The 14,045-nt window shown below is 36.3% G+C and overlaps 3 protein-coding genes across 3 annotated transcripts in view; all 3 read right to left on the bottom strand.

Annotated features, from left to right (window-relative positions):
* Positions 1-1,338: 1,338 nt before the first annotated feature.
* Positions 1,339-2,015, bottom strand: LOC140318501 (fibroblast growth factor-binding protein 1-like). The gene has a single exon (XM_072396333.1). It carries the CDS (start codon positions 1,997-1,999, stop codon positions 1,367-1,369), a length of 633 nt encoding a protein of 210 aa, XP_072252434.1. The 5' UTR covers positions 2,000-2,015; the 3' UTR covers positions 1,339-1,366.
* Positions 2,016-3,423: 1,408 nt separating this feature from the next.
* On the bottom strand, positions 3,424-4,722 carry fgfbp2a (fibroblast growth factor binding protein 2a). Its single transcript, XM_072396334.1, has 2 exons — positions 3,999-4,722; positions 3,424-3,818 (listed from the first exon to the last, which is right to left on the bottom strand). The coding sequence occupies exon 1, from the start codon at positions 4,676-4,678 to the stop codon at positions 4,007-4,009; it is 672 nt and encodes a 223-aa protein (XP_072252435.1). The 5' UTR covers positions 4,679-4,722; the 3' UTR covers positions 3,424-3,818; positions 3,999-4,006.
* A 1,511-nt stretch (positions 4,723-6,233) lies between these two features.
* prom1a (prominin 1a) overlaps positions 6,234-14,045 on the bottom strand; it is a 78,426-nt gene continuing 70,614 nt past the window's right edge. The window contains exons 26-28 of the mRNA XM_072395215.1: positions 12,692-12,794; positions 10,458-10,490; positions 6,234-9,155 (exon numbers count right to left, since the gene is read on the bottom strand). Coding sequence (XP_072251316.1) covers positions 12,725-12,794 — 70 coding nt within the window. The 3' untranslated portion in view covers positions 6,234-9,155; positions 10,458-10,490; positions 12,692-12,724. The remainder of the gene's footprint in view (positions 9,156-10,457; positions 10,491-12,691; positions 12,795-14,045) is intronic.

The raw sequence follows: 14,045 nt of genomic DNA on the forward strand, positions 1-14,045 counted from the left end.
GAAGATGCCTCCGGGAATTGAGTAATTTTAAGGAAAGGGTTTTAACTGACCGTAAACACTTTTTAAGTGGTTGCGTAAAATTTTACAAGCTTCCCAGCAGCCCTGAAGTCCTCTGTTTTCAGCAGCTTGTGTTTACAGTCTTGCTTGAAGGAAGGCTCCTCCTTATACTTCTATATCCACTGCATTCCTGCTGTGACTTTGTGTCTGCCCTTTAATTTACTTTTCGCTTCAGCCACTTTCCTTAAGTCTGCCTTGTGTGCTTGTAACATATTTTCTGTAAAGTCCACAATGTAGAGAGTCTCAACGTTATAGATTTCAGCACTGGATTTGCATTATGTTACATCAGCAGATGACGATTAAACCATGGGGATAATGCAGAGTTGTTCCCCTGCCTGAGGTCACAGCATGCCCTTGCTGCTTTGGTTGACAAAGGTTGTGTGCTCTGTGGTCTTTAAGAACCAAACACAGGCCAAGGAAGGCTTTTTTTTTCTGGAGAAGTCTATTTTTGCTTTGTTTATTAGTTTAATATTACCAGTTTACCAATTTAAAATTTTGGCTGGTAGTCATGAGCTTACAAGGAAATCTGACAGCTAAATAATTTCGTGATCATGAAAAAACAGAAATGAAACAGGAACCTTCATTTAATAGATTAACATGTAAAGTTTCTACGTCATGTCACATTGGAATTCAATTTTGCCAAAGTGCTATAAACAGTAACAAACTCTTAAGATATGTAGATGTTTGAATTCTGAAAGGACACTGTAGGAAGCTTATCTGATGGTATAAATACAGAGCAGATTACTGAGAGCTTGTGTTCAGCTTTCCATCTGATTTTGGATACTTGTGCCCTTGTAGTTGTACATGTGAGGTCTTCTCACGTTCAACTCAAATTATGTTTTCTTACTCACTGCATGTGGATCCAGAGGCTCATCAGTGCCAAGATATGCAGGTTAAGGCTTCTAGAAATCACACTCCCTCTGGCTGAATTACTGTGTCAATACCAAGACATGCTCAAACATTGTCTATCCCAGCTATTGCTCTCAATAGCACTGAGCACACATGGGAAATACAGAAAATGGGTAATTTACATTGATTTGTAAGAACAAGTCAGGGGTTTAAGTAGGTTTGTTTTTAATGGAGGAATGCTATGTTTTAGAACAAACGCTTTTAAAGGAACACAAGAACAGTCTTTAAAGAAACACTTATGTTTGTAGAAAAAAACTAAATGTATAAATCACTGAGAAACATCAAAGATCAGAAAAGATATAAACAATGACGATGGGTGCACTACAAAAGTATAATAATATAGTTATTGATATGCCTGCATGAGATGAATTTATTTCAGTTAAGTTAACTTTTTTCTGTCTCAACAATCATAATCCTTCACAATAGTGAAAAGAAAGGTGCATAAGCTCGACCAGGAGTCGCTGCAGAACTCATCTGCCAGCTTCTTATTATCAGGTTGACAGGATTTGACAGCTTTGGTAGCAAAAGGTGGAATATAAGGTGAGAAAGTCTCCTTCCTCTGTACAACTTGGAGTCTGAAATGAGCATCTTGTGCAGCTCTTCTGCACATGCCTGCCTTTATCAGTGCACTACTGTCCCGACACAGGTTCTTTTGTTTCTTCAGAGCCCTTGAAATCTGCTTCCAGTAGAGTTCCACATTGGAGGCATACTGGGGACAAACAGCCGGTCTGGCGGCATACTTGCAACTGATGCTCCTGTCTGCTTCCTTGCAGGTGACATTAAGGATGATGAGGCTTTCACCTGTTGCAGCCCAGGTACACTCTGACTTTTCTTTTGTGACCAATTTGCCTTTTATTGGCTGTGCAGAGACAGACTTGGGTTGGCGACCCACCTTCAGCCCTGATCTTTCCCTGTGTTGTCCCCTGTCACCTCGTCCCCTGCGTCCATGGCTCTTCTGACAGCTACCCAACATCATCTGATGAGAAATACAAGCCAGGACAAGAAGGATGGTGATGTTGGTGAGCAGAGCCATGAAACCTGCACAGCACTCCCTGCAAGAGGTTAAATTCAGATTTAGAGATCTGACCGTAAATCCTTTTCACTTTCCTTTGCTGAGAGACCCATTTTAAACCTTTAGACCTACATTTCACAAGAAAACTCATAGTTGTGAGGCTATAGTAGGCATTTGAGACTAAAGGCAAGGCTTTTTCTAAAGCACCTTCAAGGCTGTTAGAAGTCACAAAATTGCATCGGAAAAAAGGAGTGTAAATGGTCTCATATAAATGGCTTTGAAAAAATAAAAAGAGAGGATCAAATTTATTAAGGAGATGAAAAACTAAATAAAGGCCAGTGAGAAACAAAGGTGTGTGGCTAAAACACAGATGAAACAATCATGACATTGGATTGTTTAAATATAGTGAACAAAATAGAATATAAGCGTTCAGAGTAGATACTCTCAGTTAGAGTTCATGTGGCAACAATAGACCAGAATACATTGAGTTATTTAATTCAGAAAGTACTTTGCCGGATACATTATATTAGATGTATTACATGTATTAAATCAGTTACATAGAATACACTATAAGCGACACACATCAAGTCTTAACAATAACACCAAACCATATCAATCCCAGTGACAGCACAAGAAGTGGCTGTGAGTTCACTTACCTGAAGTTTCAGAGAAAAGGTTTGCAGTGAGAGCTCAGTCGTCTTTACCTGCAGCTTTCAAGCAGCTGCTGTATGATCAGCCCACCCCTTCAAACACATACGCACACAAGAGCCTGACTGAAGGGCTTGGGAACTTTTTTAAAAATCCAGTCCAGTAAAACGGCGACACGGATAAAAGTAGGGATAGTTTGAATTCAGTGTATGTATCATCAAACCAAACTATCTACTGAAAATAAACAAAATTTTTCTTTTTCTCAGTTAAAGTAAACACTGAGGGCAGAGTCTGTAAGTCTATCTTCATGAATTCATATGATCATAAACACTTACTTCACCTAGTTATCAGATTCAAGTGTAAGATTAGTCTCTTGTGTAAGATTGTGCTGCCTGCTTCAAGGAATTACCTCATTTAAATTTTTTTTTAATAAAAAAAGTGAATGACTTCCTTAAGACTTTCACTGGACCACATGTGCTGCGTGTCAAAGATAAGATTGCCTGACATATCTTGAAAGGAACCAGACGTCCCTGTAGGAGAAACTCACTGACTGACTAAATCTGAAATTTGATGATCTAATGGTTAAATATGGCTCAGCAGGTGATTTTAGAAGCCTCGTAGTGTACAGCAAAGGTTTTCAAAGTCTGAGACTAAGGGCTTCCCCTCACCTCCCTGTAGTTCAATGTTTTTTTTTTGTTATTCTTTCTTATAGTGAAAACTAATATTATGAGATTAAATATTATTTTACTGTTTAAATAAATACAGCGTAGAACTAAAATGAAACTGATCAACAAATATAAATTCAAAATAATGTTTATTTAGCAAATTAGAGCATTTTTACATTCAATATATTTCTTTGAAAAATATACCAGTAAAGAGAGCACTTATTTTTAGACCAAAGTAAACACTGATCTCTCTAAGAAATACAATAGTGTGTCAAGAAGATTATATTCAAGTAAACAAATGTTAGAACTTATGCTGTCACAGATATTTCATGCAAACATAAATGAAGGTAGCGAAGGTCTTCCACACAGGTTTTCAATGGAATGAGAGGCATTTAAGTTCAGTGAGATGGGTGTTTTTTGAAAGCCACTGCAGCATCTCTGCATCCCCCAAAAAGGGCATTTTCCCAACAAACTGCTGGTCTGGTATGTCCCTCCACTGGCTTCTTTTATCAGGGGTTAAGCATAATCTGTGAATAAAACAGAGGGAATTGTGTACTTACTCTTGAAATGTATGTGCAACAGCAAACTTTTGTCTTGATTATAGAAGAAAATGTTTTGTATAAAAATGCTGGCTGTAAACTGGATTTTTCATACACAATACTGGTTACAACATAACAAAGTGCTCCGTGTTAACAAAGACAGCTAACCTCTCTGATTACTTCCGAATCAAACCGATGAAGAAGGTGCAGATGCCTTGCAGTGATCTCCAGCAGTACTGCCGAGCCACCTTCTTAGCATTGGTTTCAACTGGTGGTGTCGTTGGTTGTGGACTGGTTATCTGTGTGGTTTTAACTCTTTCAGGTCCTCGAACAGCTTTCATGGCAGCTTGCCTTGCTGAACCCGTCCTTTTAGGTGCAGGTCGAGTTTGTGGTCTTACAGGCTGCTTTGCTGGGCGTCCTGCTGTCTTACGAAAAGCCTCTGGTTGTGACTGGGAGAAGGAATCTGATAAGAAGACCATCTGAGAGTCATCTGTTGCCTTCCTGCACATGTGAGGTTTGATCTGTTTCGGCCCCTCGCAGGCATTTTGAAGCTTTCTCAGGTTCCACATCATTTGAACAAAGTAGTGTCGAGGTTTTTTGTTATAACTGCTGCAAGTGTGAGGTTTCCCCACGTAGTCACACCAGTAGGAGCGCTGGTTTCCCTGGCATGAAAGTCTCAGCTTAGTGTTTTCCCCTTGGCCAGTAATTATCATGGTGCACGCATCCTCAGCCTTGGTTCTGAACTTGATGGGATCGTCCCAGATGCTTTGTCTTCTTCTGCCATCACTCTGAGCCTCAGCTGGCCAGAGGCAGCAGGCGAGTAGCAGGGCAGTGGCCTGGATCCACATCGAGTCAGATGGAGGGTAAGAGGAAGAGAGTGGGATTGCTTCAGCTGAGGGTGCCTCCTGCTATTTATTGCCAAAGCAGACAGAGAGAAAATTCAGGCAACAAAAAAGGAATCAGACTGGGGGAAAAAATGGCCTTATGGGCGGGGTAGGAGAACAGTCACATTAGGTACAGCTTTCAGAAAGAGAGGTGTACATGTGAAACCTTATAAAATGTTGGCCTATGTTTGCAGGTGCAACATAAAAAGTATATAAAAGTAACATAATGTAAATGCACCTCACAGAACATTTTCTGACATTTATGCAATTATACAGAGATGATAGTTCTCTACAATTTACAATGTCGGCTGAAGATATTTAAATGAAAAACAAATGTGGCATGTCCACTCATGTAAGCCAGCTTCTTCAAGCCTAACTTCTTGTTTGCTTTTTAAGGCAGTTGAAGCTCATAACTGTGTAGCAAAACCTATAATTTCCCTCTAAACATAAACACAATCCACTGCCACAGAAAAGCATACATAGACTCTTGGAGGAACAAGCTGCACAAGCAGTAAGAATTTGCCATGCCAATAAAGAACGATCAAGAAATGTCTGTGAAGAGTGGTTAAAGAAATTAGAATCATGTATTTACATTTAGAGCAAGTATCTAAAATTGCCAGCACATCTACTGGTTTTCAATTGTGGATTGTATTTTTATTCCCTCAGTAAATCTTGGGCAAAGGGTGTGGGGACCATCTTAAGTTTGAGTCCTGGCTGTTGCCAAACATATGAAACGAGTTTAACAAATTTAACAGAACATCTTGTCCTATACAGTATATTTTGTCTGAACACACAGTATGACATAATCCAAAAGCAGGTGACATGATATATTTGTTACTGTTCTGTAAATTACCTGAAAGTGCAAACCTTAAGGTGATGACTCAACTGTCAAGAAAGCAATTGATTAAGTAATATGCAACATCTGCAGAGATCATTGTGTAGATTGTGAGAATATTCAAAATGGAAACCTCAAAAAATTTCATGTCAGTAAACACACTGAAAAAATATATTTTCTCTGAACCACTGGTTCTGTTTTTGACAAACTTTTTCTGTGTCTGTACATGTGTATTTAGAAGCTGTAATAAGTTTGCATGTGGTTTCGATGGTGGTGTTTGTTCACATGCTGTTTGGTTCCTAAGAAAACCTCGGAGAAAAGCTTATAGAAGAAGATAATCATCTGTTATTAAAATAGCTGACCAGTAATGCAACCCACAGGGCTGTGGCCAGTTGTGCCAGCACCACATAAGAATGTACATTGTTGTGTTAAACTACATTTTTTTTTCCAAACATGCTGTTTTAGTTTGATGTATTATATATATATATATTTAATATATGGTTAACTTAAACTGTTTGTTAATTAGAATTGAGTTATGCACTTTTCATGCTTTAATTTACAAAAAAATATGAAAACTCATGAATTATTTCCTCTTTAGGACTAGACCAAAATGTTTGCTTAAATTACAAACATGTTACCAAAAAATAGTTCAAAACACGGAAGAACGACAGAGAGATAACGACCTGAATTTCAGATTTTATTCACAATTTATACACCCTTTTCACAGCCACATAAAAACCTTTGTTTTGTGACTCTATCATTGCCCAACTTTGGAGCATCACATTTCAAACAAGCTACCAATGTACTTGAAACATGCAGAGACAAATACATGGCAACTAGTTTAAGCACTTAGTTATATCATACATTTCCCCACAAAATGGGTCACCAGACTCTAACAAACAAGAAAACCAATGATAGTCAAAGTGAGCATACAGATAACTAAAAATGTCCATCTTAACAAGAACTGAGTACTGAAATGAACATGTAAAAAAAAAAAGCGAGAGAGCAATAAATAGAATTTTATTTAACAGATTAGCATGTTACCGTGTTTAGGGAATGAGAAAGGTCACTTTAAATTGACCTTGAACTATAAATTAGGAAACTTTATTGAGAAAGATGGTAGTTCTATATATACTGTAACAAAGACAGTATCATGATATAAACAATAATTAATCAGCATCTCTGCCCAGACCGGTAACACTGCATGTCTTCAAGCTCTTGTAAATCGTTAGCCAACTTATGAGCTATAGCTACATCTAGCTAGCTAACTGTCTCAACATATACGTTTGGCCAGAAATGTACCCCAAACTATAAACTTTGTGTGTCGGATTCATGAAATAAAGTAAATCTTTGATTTAATTGACACAAAGATGAAAATTTTCAATAACTGTGAAAAAACAACAACAAGGGGAGCTGGTGTTAGCTACTTATTAGGCAGCAACTAGCTAACCAACAAATTGCATTTGTGTGACTGATATTTTACTTATGAATACATATTTCTTTAAAAAAAATAGTTTGAACATAAACTATTTAATTTAGTATATGAAAATAATAATGAAAAAATTTAGAGGTCAAATATTTAAACTAATTTTCAAACAGTTGATGTTTACCAGTGAAAACTAGTGCTAATTTAGCTCTAGTTTAAACTAGCATTAGTTTAAACTAGCTTAGTGCTAAGTTGCCTTGCATACTAGTGAATTCAAAATCATAGTCTCACTGACAGATTTAATTGAATCAACACTGAAATAGATTTTTTATTACAACAAATTCATTTCATCGAATGGTTTAACTTATTCTGTTGTAGCACAAAGACCAAGAACAACACAATAACCTATTTGTCAGTGTTAAGATGGACATTGTTTTTTTTTTTAATGTGCATCAACCTCAGCTTTTTATTACAACGAAGCATGCTTTTTTCCTACAATCTGATTGACAGTGCTCAGTTGTTCCATTAATGGATTGTCTAATTTTTAACCATAATTACTCTGCAAACAGCAGCTGCAAAACTAACCTGTAAACATGAAGGCGAGGTGAGAGCGCTAACTGATAGATTTCAGCACATGTCTCAAATAAAGCAACACAATAATAATGATTTTAAAAAAAGCTCTGGAATATGTTCCATGTATTCATAGCTACTGTGGGTTTTTAAAAAGCAGACAAACAAAATAAGCAAATAACATAAAGACCACTATAAAAAGGTGTTTTGGCTTGAGAATTAGGTTAATTCTCCACTTTAAAAAGTATCATCACTATGAAAGCAGGAAAGATCTCAGTAAAAATGTTAGTGAATTTGATGTCATAATGTTAATATTCACTTAATCACATAGGGAACTTTAAAAACCTCACACTTTTGCCAAAGTGTGTATTAATGCTGTGCACTGACAGATGATATAAAGGGAAAATCCACCCAAAATGCTTACACTGTTGTTACAGTTGTGGTGTAGTATTCTTGTTTGGTGTTATATCCTTGGTCCTCCTGGGATTTATGATGAAATTAAAGATATTTCTTGTTTCCTTAATCTGTGATTTTTCTTTCTGACATATAAAATCATGCAAATTCATAAGGAAATTTACAAACTGCTGCATTAGTCAGGATTCAGTGTCCACATGGAATAATCCATTCGAAGAACTTAATCTTATCCTTTATAAATGCATTTAATTTTTTTTTTTCATAAAGGCATTCTGGAAAACACAAGGTGTTAGCACCTGGCACAACCACACATGGCACAGGTGAAGGGAAAATTGTGAGGGTAAGATCAGCGAGGAGTTAATTTTTTAACACTTCACCTCCAAACAATTCCTAAATTGTCAATTTTCAACAGTTTAAAGAGCATTTGATAGCATTTTCTCGTTTGAAAAGCAACATATCTGTAAAATGCCAGGGTGAAAAATGCATCTCAAAGGCATCTAATTTCCAGTGTCTAAAACCAGCAAAAACAAACTTTTTTGTAATATTGTAAACATTTAAAAAAAAAAATCATGCTGAAATTTCTCAAAAAATCCTCCAACTTGTGTCTGTGTTTGTACCACTGTGTTTGAATTGTTCTAAGTCATTCAGATGTCACACATGCACCTTCTCACACATACTTCAGTTAAAAAGGATGTACCATTTTCAAACAAAACAACACTTAGATTGCAGCTTTCATCACCAGTGACATTCTGCGACGCCTTTACCATTAGCTTGAGTTGAAAGCGTTACATCCATTTTAAGTGCAGGAAGAAAACAAGTGTCTTCTTAGCTTTGCTGACACCTTCAGGTGAGCTTTCAACTTCTGCTTTCTTAAACACAAATAAGTACATTAAAAAGAGCAAAGATCACAGTTATTGTTGTGTCCTCTGAATGTTCTTTTTCAGCTTGGTTTTGTGTCTGAACAAATGTAAACACAGACACAGCGGTCCTTTGAAAAAAGCCTGGCTCAGATTGATGCTGACGGGAGAAGAGTTTGATGTCTTGTCGGCAGTGACCGAACTGAAAACAGGGATTTGCCTGATTCAGGAGGTTCAGGTGAATGTCGAAGATACAAGACTTTCTGTGGACTTAATCCGTTGTGAGGAAACAGGATATCACTGGACTTCCTCCCGTCTGAGAATTAGTGAAACAAACAGCTAAGAAACAAGAGAAAAAAGAAGATGATGTGGTTAGTTAACCCAAAAAATGCCATCAGACATTACTTCGTACAATTTCTTCAAAAAGTATTCAGACCACTTTCATTTGGGCAAAGTTTATTGCATTATTGTGTTAAACTGAAAATGCATTTTTAAAATCTCAACACTATGAATGTATTAAATCTAAAAAGTGAGAGTTCTCATTAAGAAACATATGCAGTCCTTTAATTCTTAATTGTACTTAACTGGCAAAAGTAAGGCATTTTGGAGTACAAAGTAAGGAGGACACTCGTCAAAATGAGGTTCAAAAATCCATAATGCACGTCAGGACAGAAACAGGGCAATGGTATAATAACATTTGATAAGCCTAATTGTTCTCACTGGCACAGTAGCATCACTATTTATGAAAAGGAAGAGGCTTGGAGGCTGCTAAGCCACACTGAGTAATTGAATAAAAACTCAAAGCCACAGCAACAGACCCTCACAATTCCTAAGCAGAGTTGGAATAGGCTGTTTGAAAGAGCTTGTGAGGCTTTTCCAAGAACAATAAAACAAAGTCCCCAAATACTTGAGTTTCTGACTTACCCAAGAGGACACGAAGTTGCAAAAAAGGGGGTTCTATAATGTACAGAATCAGAAGTCTGTACACTTTTGTAGACAAAGAATTTGAATTTTTGATAATAACTTAATTTGCAAAGAAATGCATTCATATTTTCACTTTAACATAGCTTAAGTTAGTTTTATTAATCTAAATTCAGTTCACAGTAACACTTTACAAAAAGAAAAGGGGTCTGAATTCAACATCAAGCATTTGTATATTATACTTTTAATAACTATTGCACCAGCTTAGATATAAATAAAGCATAAAAAATGATGAGCCTTGTTATTCTGTCTGGAGGCTACACAGATCCATCACTCTGGCCAAGACTAATCAATCCCAACATTGGTTTGAACACAAGAATTTTAAATCCTGTTGTGAGATAGAGTAATGTCACCTGCTTCTGATACCAATCAGCTCAGCCAAAAACATTTCATTATATTAAATGTGATCTGCTTTCAAAACTGCTGAGTAAAACTTTCATTTGGCAAACTGTGTCAATTTCTTACAGGGAAAATTGATTTTTACATTTGACACAAATGTAAATTGCTTGCTAAATGGACATCTTAACAACAATGGTTCTGAACCAGTGTAACCTTTTCATATTGATTTGTGAATCGAAACTCATTTAGTTGTTGGAGCTACCACTGATTCAACAAAAGGCAAAAAGCTAAAATGGGATAATGGTAAGAGTGCACACTTACTATGGCGTACTTTAGTTCCAGTTTTCGAGGGCACTAGGAGGACAAATATCAGAGAACAATCAATTAGAGCTTTGGAATATTAAGTAAATATCTCAAAACGTATTGCTTTTTTTCTTTTGAATGGTCCGGGGAATGAGAATTGAGCTCTTGATGGGAGCTATGAGCTTTTTTCCACAAGGAAAAAGCAATGCTAATACAGAGCAGAACTGCTTTTTACTGGGAATATTCAGTCTATATATGGCCATGTAATATTCAACATATTCAGTTAAATGAAAACAATTCTACTGTACATACAAATTAGGAATCAATATCACTTTTAATATATTTAGCTAGATAAACTTTGGTGGCTAAAAATGAGCTAAAATAATATACAGAAAAAGGAAATAATGTTAATAATAGTATTTCCAAACTGCTTATTCATCAATGATACCAATCAAAATTATAGCTTGTGTTTTTTTGTTGTTTGTTTGTTTGTTTGTTTGAATTAAACTTTATTCAGTACACTTTTAGCACACAGTGGCTTATTGTGGCTTAAAAAGTTTTAAAAAATCATGTAAGGGCATAAAAATATTATTCTAATGAGGATATAAACATGTGATTCTGATACCATTCTGATACCTCTCATCTAAGAGGCGTCCCCACTTTTAACTGACTGGTGGAGAGTTCCAGACATTTAAACTCTTCTGGGATCAAAACGAGTCTTAAAAAAGGGGTGAAACGTCTTCAACAACCATCAGCTTCTCTTCCCTTAAGTACTCAAGATGACCATGGTCTGCAAGATCAAGAATCATCACCTACAACATATGATGAGCATTGTTATATTCTCAGACTTTTTCTTACCCACACATTTGTGAGAGCCACTTTAATAGAAACATCTATGTAATCGATTGGAAGCCAATAAAAAAGCTTGTTAGCTTGCACATTACGAGGTTTTGTCAGAAAGATTGTAATAATACTTTATGTTTACCAGTACCAGTGAAGTAGTAGAAGATGATGGTGCTAAACTATCAAATGTTAAAGTGGGAAGAGCAGAATATTAAGATTAAAGTACACTACATAAAGGTTTTTATCAACTTTTTAACCACATTGATTTAACTGACAGGTTTGTGTTTTATAAAAGTAGACTATGGCAGTGCTCCTAATAAAGTATTATGCAAATGTTTATTTAAGAATTTACCCTTTTTACTGCTTTGCCTTGTTTTAATACTTGTTTGCATTTTTCCTGTTTTTCTAATTAGAGTTCACCTTTTTACTCCACTCTCACCCACAAATTGTCAGGGTATATCTTACAAAATATATGGTGACAGATGTATGTATGTATGTAAGTATGTATGAAAAAGTCACATGAACATAGCCCTACAGAAAGCAACAGCCATCTCACAACTCACAATCATGGACTGTGACACAACCATGTTTTGAAACGTGGAAAAATGAAGGTAGTGCACATTATCTGACGAGACGGAGATGCTAAAGGTGAAAAAGTGCAGGCGTTACCAATAACAGTAGTGATGGATTTGTTGTATTTAAGTGTCTCTAAAAGCCATGACTTTGCGACAGAGACACAAAAGTGGCTAAATGTTAATCAGACATTTAGACTATTCTGTTAGTTGTACCCATACTTTTCCAAGTTGTCACGTTCAGTGTTTTCTTTGAGGAAATACCAGTACAATATACCAACACCAGTACAAAAAAAGGCCTCCAGACACCAGTGGAAACTAATTTAGGGTAGAAATGGAACACAACACCAAATATGTTCTATTACGAGGTTACACTAATCTCCCACACTAAATAAAAGAACCATCCCATACAGAATGATTCTTTTCAAACAGGTTGGAGAGAGCTCTTAGAACTACTTATGTTATTCTGAAGAAAGAATCAAACACAACAGAACATAGAAATAAAGTTGTACAAGCACATTTAGCTTCTGTCCTCTAAAGCACAATGAGATTCACATACAGTCAGACATTAGTGGCTCATTAATGGCTCATTCCAAAATGAGGGATTCTCACCATGATGGTTTTCCTGCAAGCAGAATAGCACTAAAACAAGCTGTAAAAAGGTATTAAAAGAGTTAGCACATAAAACAAGCAAGTAAATAAGATTTCAAACAGACAGCAGATAACACAATGACAGCAGGCAGACAGCAGCATGGCATGGCAGCTGAGAGAGGGAGAGGTGTAAGTAAAACAGTGTTAGAGACAGACTGACGGCCTGAGTCTTTGGTGATCCAGTACCTGTCAGGAGCCAGAATAAGAGCTGGCTCACTGTCACCAGTCAATGTGCCTCGGGGGAGCCGAGGCCCGCGGGAACCTGTTCATTGTATCATAGGTAGGAATGCTACAAGCACAGGAACAAACACACAAAAACACACACAGGGAACAATATTAAGAGCTTCAGACAGAAAATTCAACTTATTCGTCAGCACTTTGTGAAATTGTTACTTGCTTCCCTTCTTTTATGATGCAAAGAGGAGAAAGACAAGTGGCTTACAAGGCACAGAGCAAAACATTGTTTTCAAAAATTTTGAAGGTTTAATTGTAATTGTTTAATTGTCAGTTACTGCTGTTGGTTGATAAATCAACATTTGATACAGATTATTACTGATGCGCAATTTAAGAAAATATTTTTATTCACAACCCGAATTAAAAAAAAAGCTGGTATGCTGTGTAAAATGTGAATAAAAACAATGATACATAAATATCAATAACCGATACTATATTCACAACATGAAAAAGAAAATATATCAAATGTTGAAAGTGAGATTTTATTTTATTATCTAGCTCATCTGGAATTTGATGTGAGCAACGATCAGACAGCAGAGACTGGCCTATGATTGAGCTGTTTTGCTCTTTGCCCATAGTTTCTGTTACAGCTGGTTGGTTGATCAAATTCATCTCCGTCCAAATGCAACTTAAAAATTTAAAACATGCAGTTAGGTTTGGTTAGATTAAGGAGAAAATCAAAGTAGCAGCATTTCCAGCATCACACTAAAGCTTGACATGCTTGCCTCTCTCTGAACAAAATGATCAGGTGTACATTCATCGGACTTTGGCTGACACTAAACAAGAAGAAACGGGAAAAGTTTTCATTCCACATCAACATCCCAGCATCACACAGATCATGCAGGTAGTTAGTGATATGGTAGCTTCCCAAAAACCACAGAGCAGAGAGATGTAATGGTACATGCTTTACAGCATGCTGTTGTTGTCTGTAATTGCTAATTAATTATTCATCCGACTCTAAGAAAAACAAAGTATTTCTGACAATTAAACACAATGGTGGCTGAATAATATGTGCATGTGTCTCTTTGTACATGATTTCTTAGAAGTTTTGTAATTCCAGTATTACCAGTAGATGTGAATGTAGAGGCAGGACGAGATAAGCAGGAGCTTCTTTCTGCTCGCTTTCAAACACCTTTTTTGTTTTTAATTTGTTCTTGTTTTCTATTTCTTTTGTTTGTTATTGTTGATGTTGTAATTGTTCGAGATAAAAAAATAAAACAAAAACAAAACAAGTATATAGCAAGTGCCTTGTTATTGCCAATTTACATATACCATGGGTCACATGAGTGGAGCAAAATATGTTCTA

The sequence above is a fragment of the Leuresthes tenuis genome, unplaced genomic scaffold (assembly GCF_036924035.1).
Source record: "Leuresthes tenuis unplaced genomic scaffold, fLeuTen1.0.hap1 SCAF_11, whole genome shotgun sequence".
NCBI classification, from domain to species: Eukaryota; Metazoa; Chordata; class Actinopteri; order Atheriniformes; family Atherinopsidae; genus Leuresthes; species Leuresthes tenuis.

Excerpts from the sequence above, each read along its gene's own strand:
- LOC140318501 (XM_072396333.1), bottom strand. The coding sequence starts at position 1,999 with ATGGCTCTGCTCACCAACATCACCATCCTTCTTGTCCTGGCTTGTATT.
- fgfbp2a (XM_072396334.1), bottom strand. The coding sequence starts at position 4,678 with ATGTGGATCCAGGCCACTGCCCTGCTACTCGCCTGCTGCCTCTGGCCA.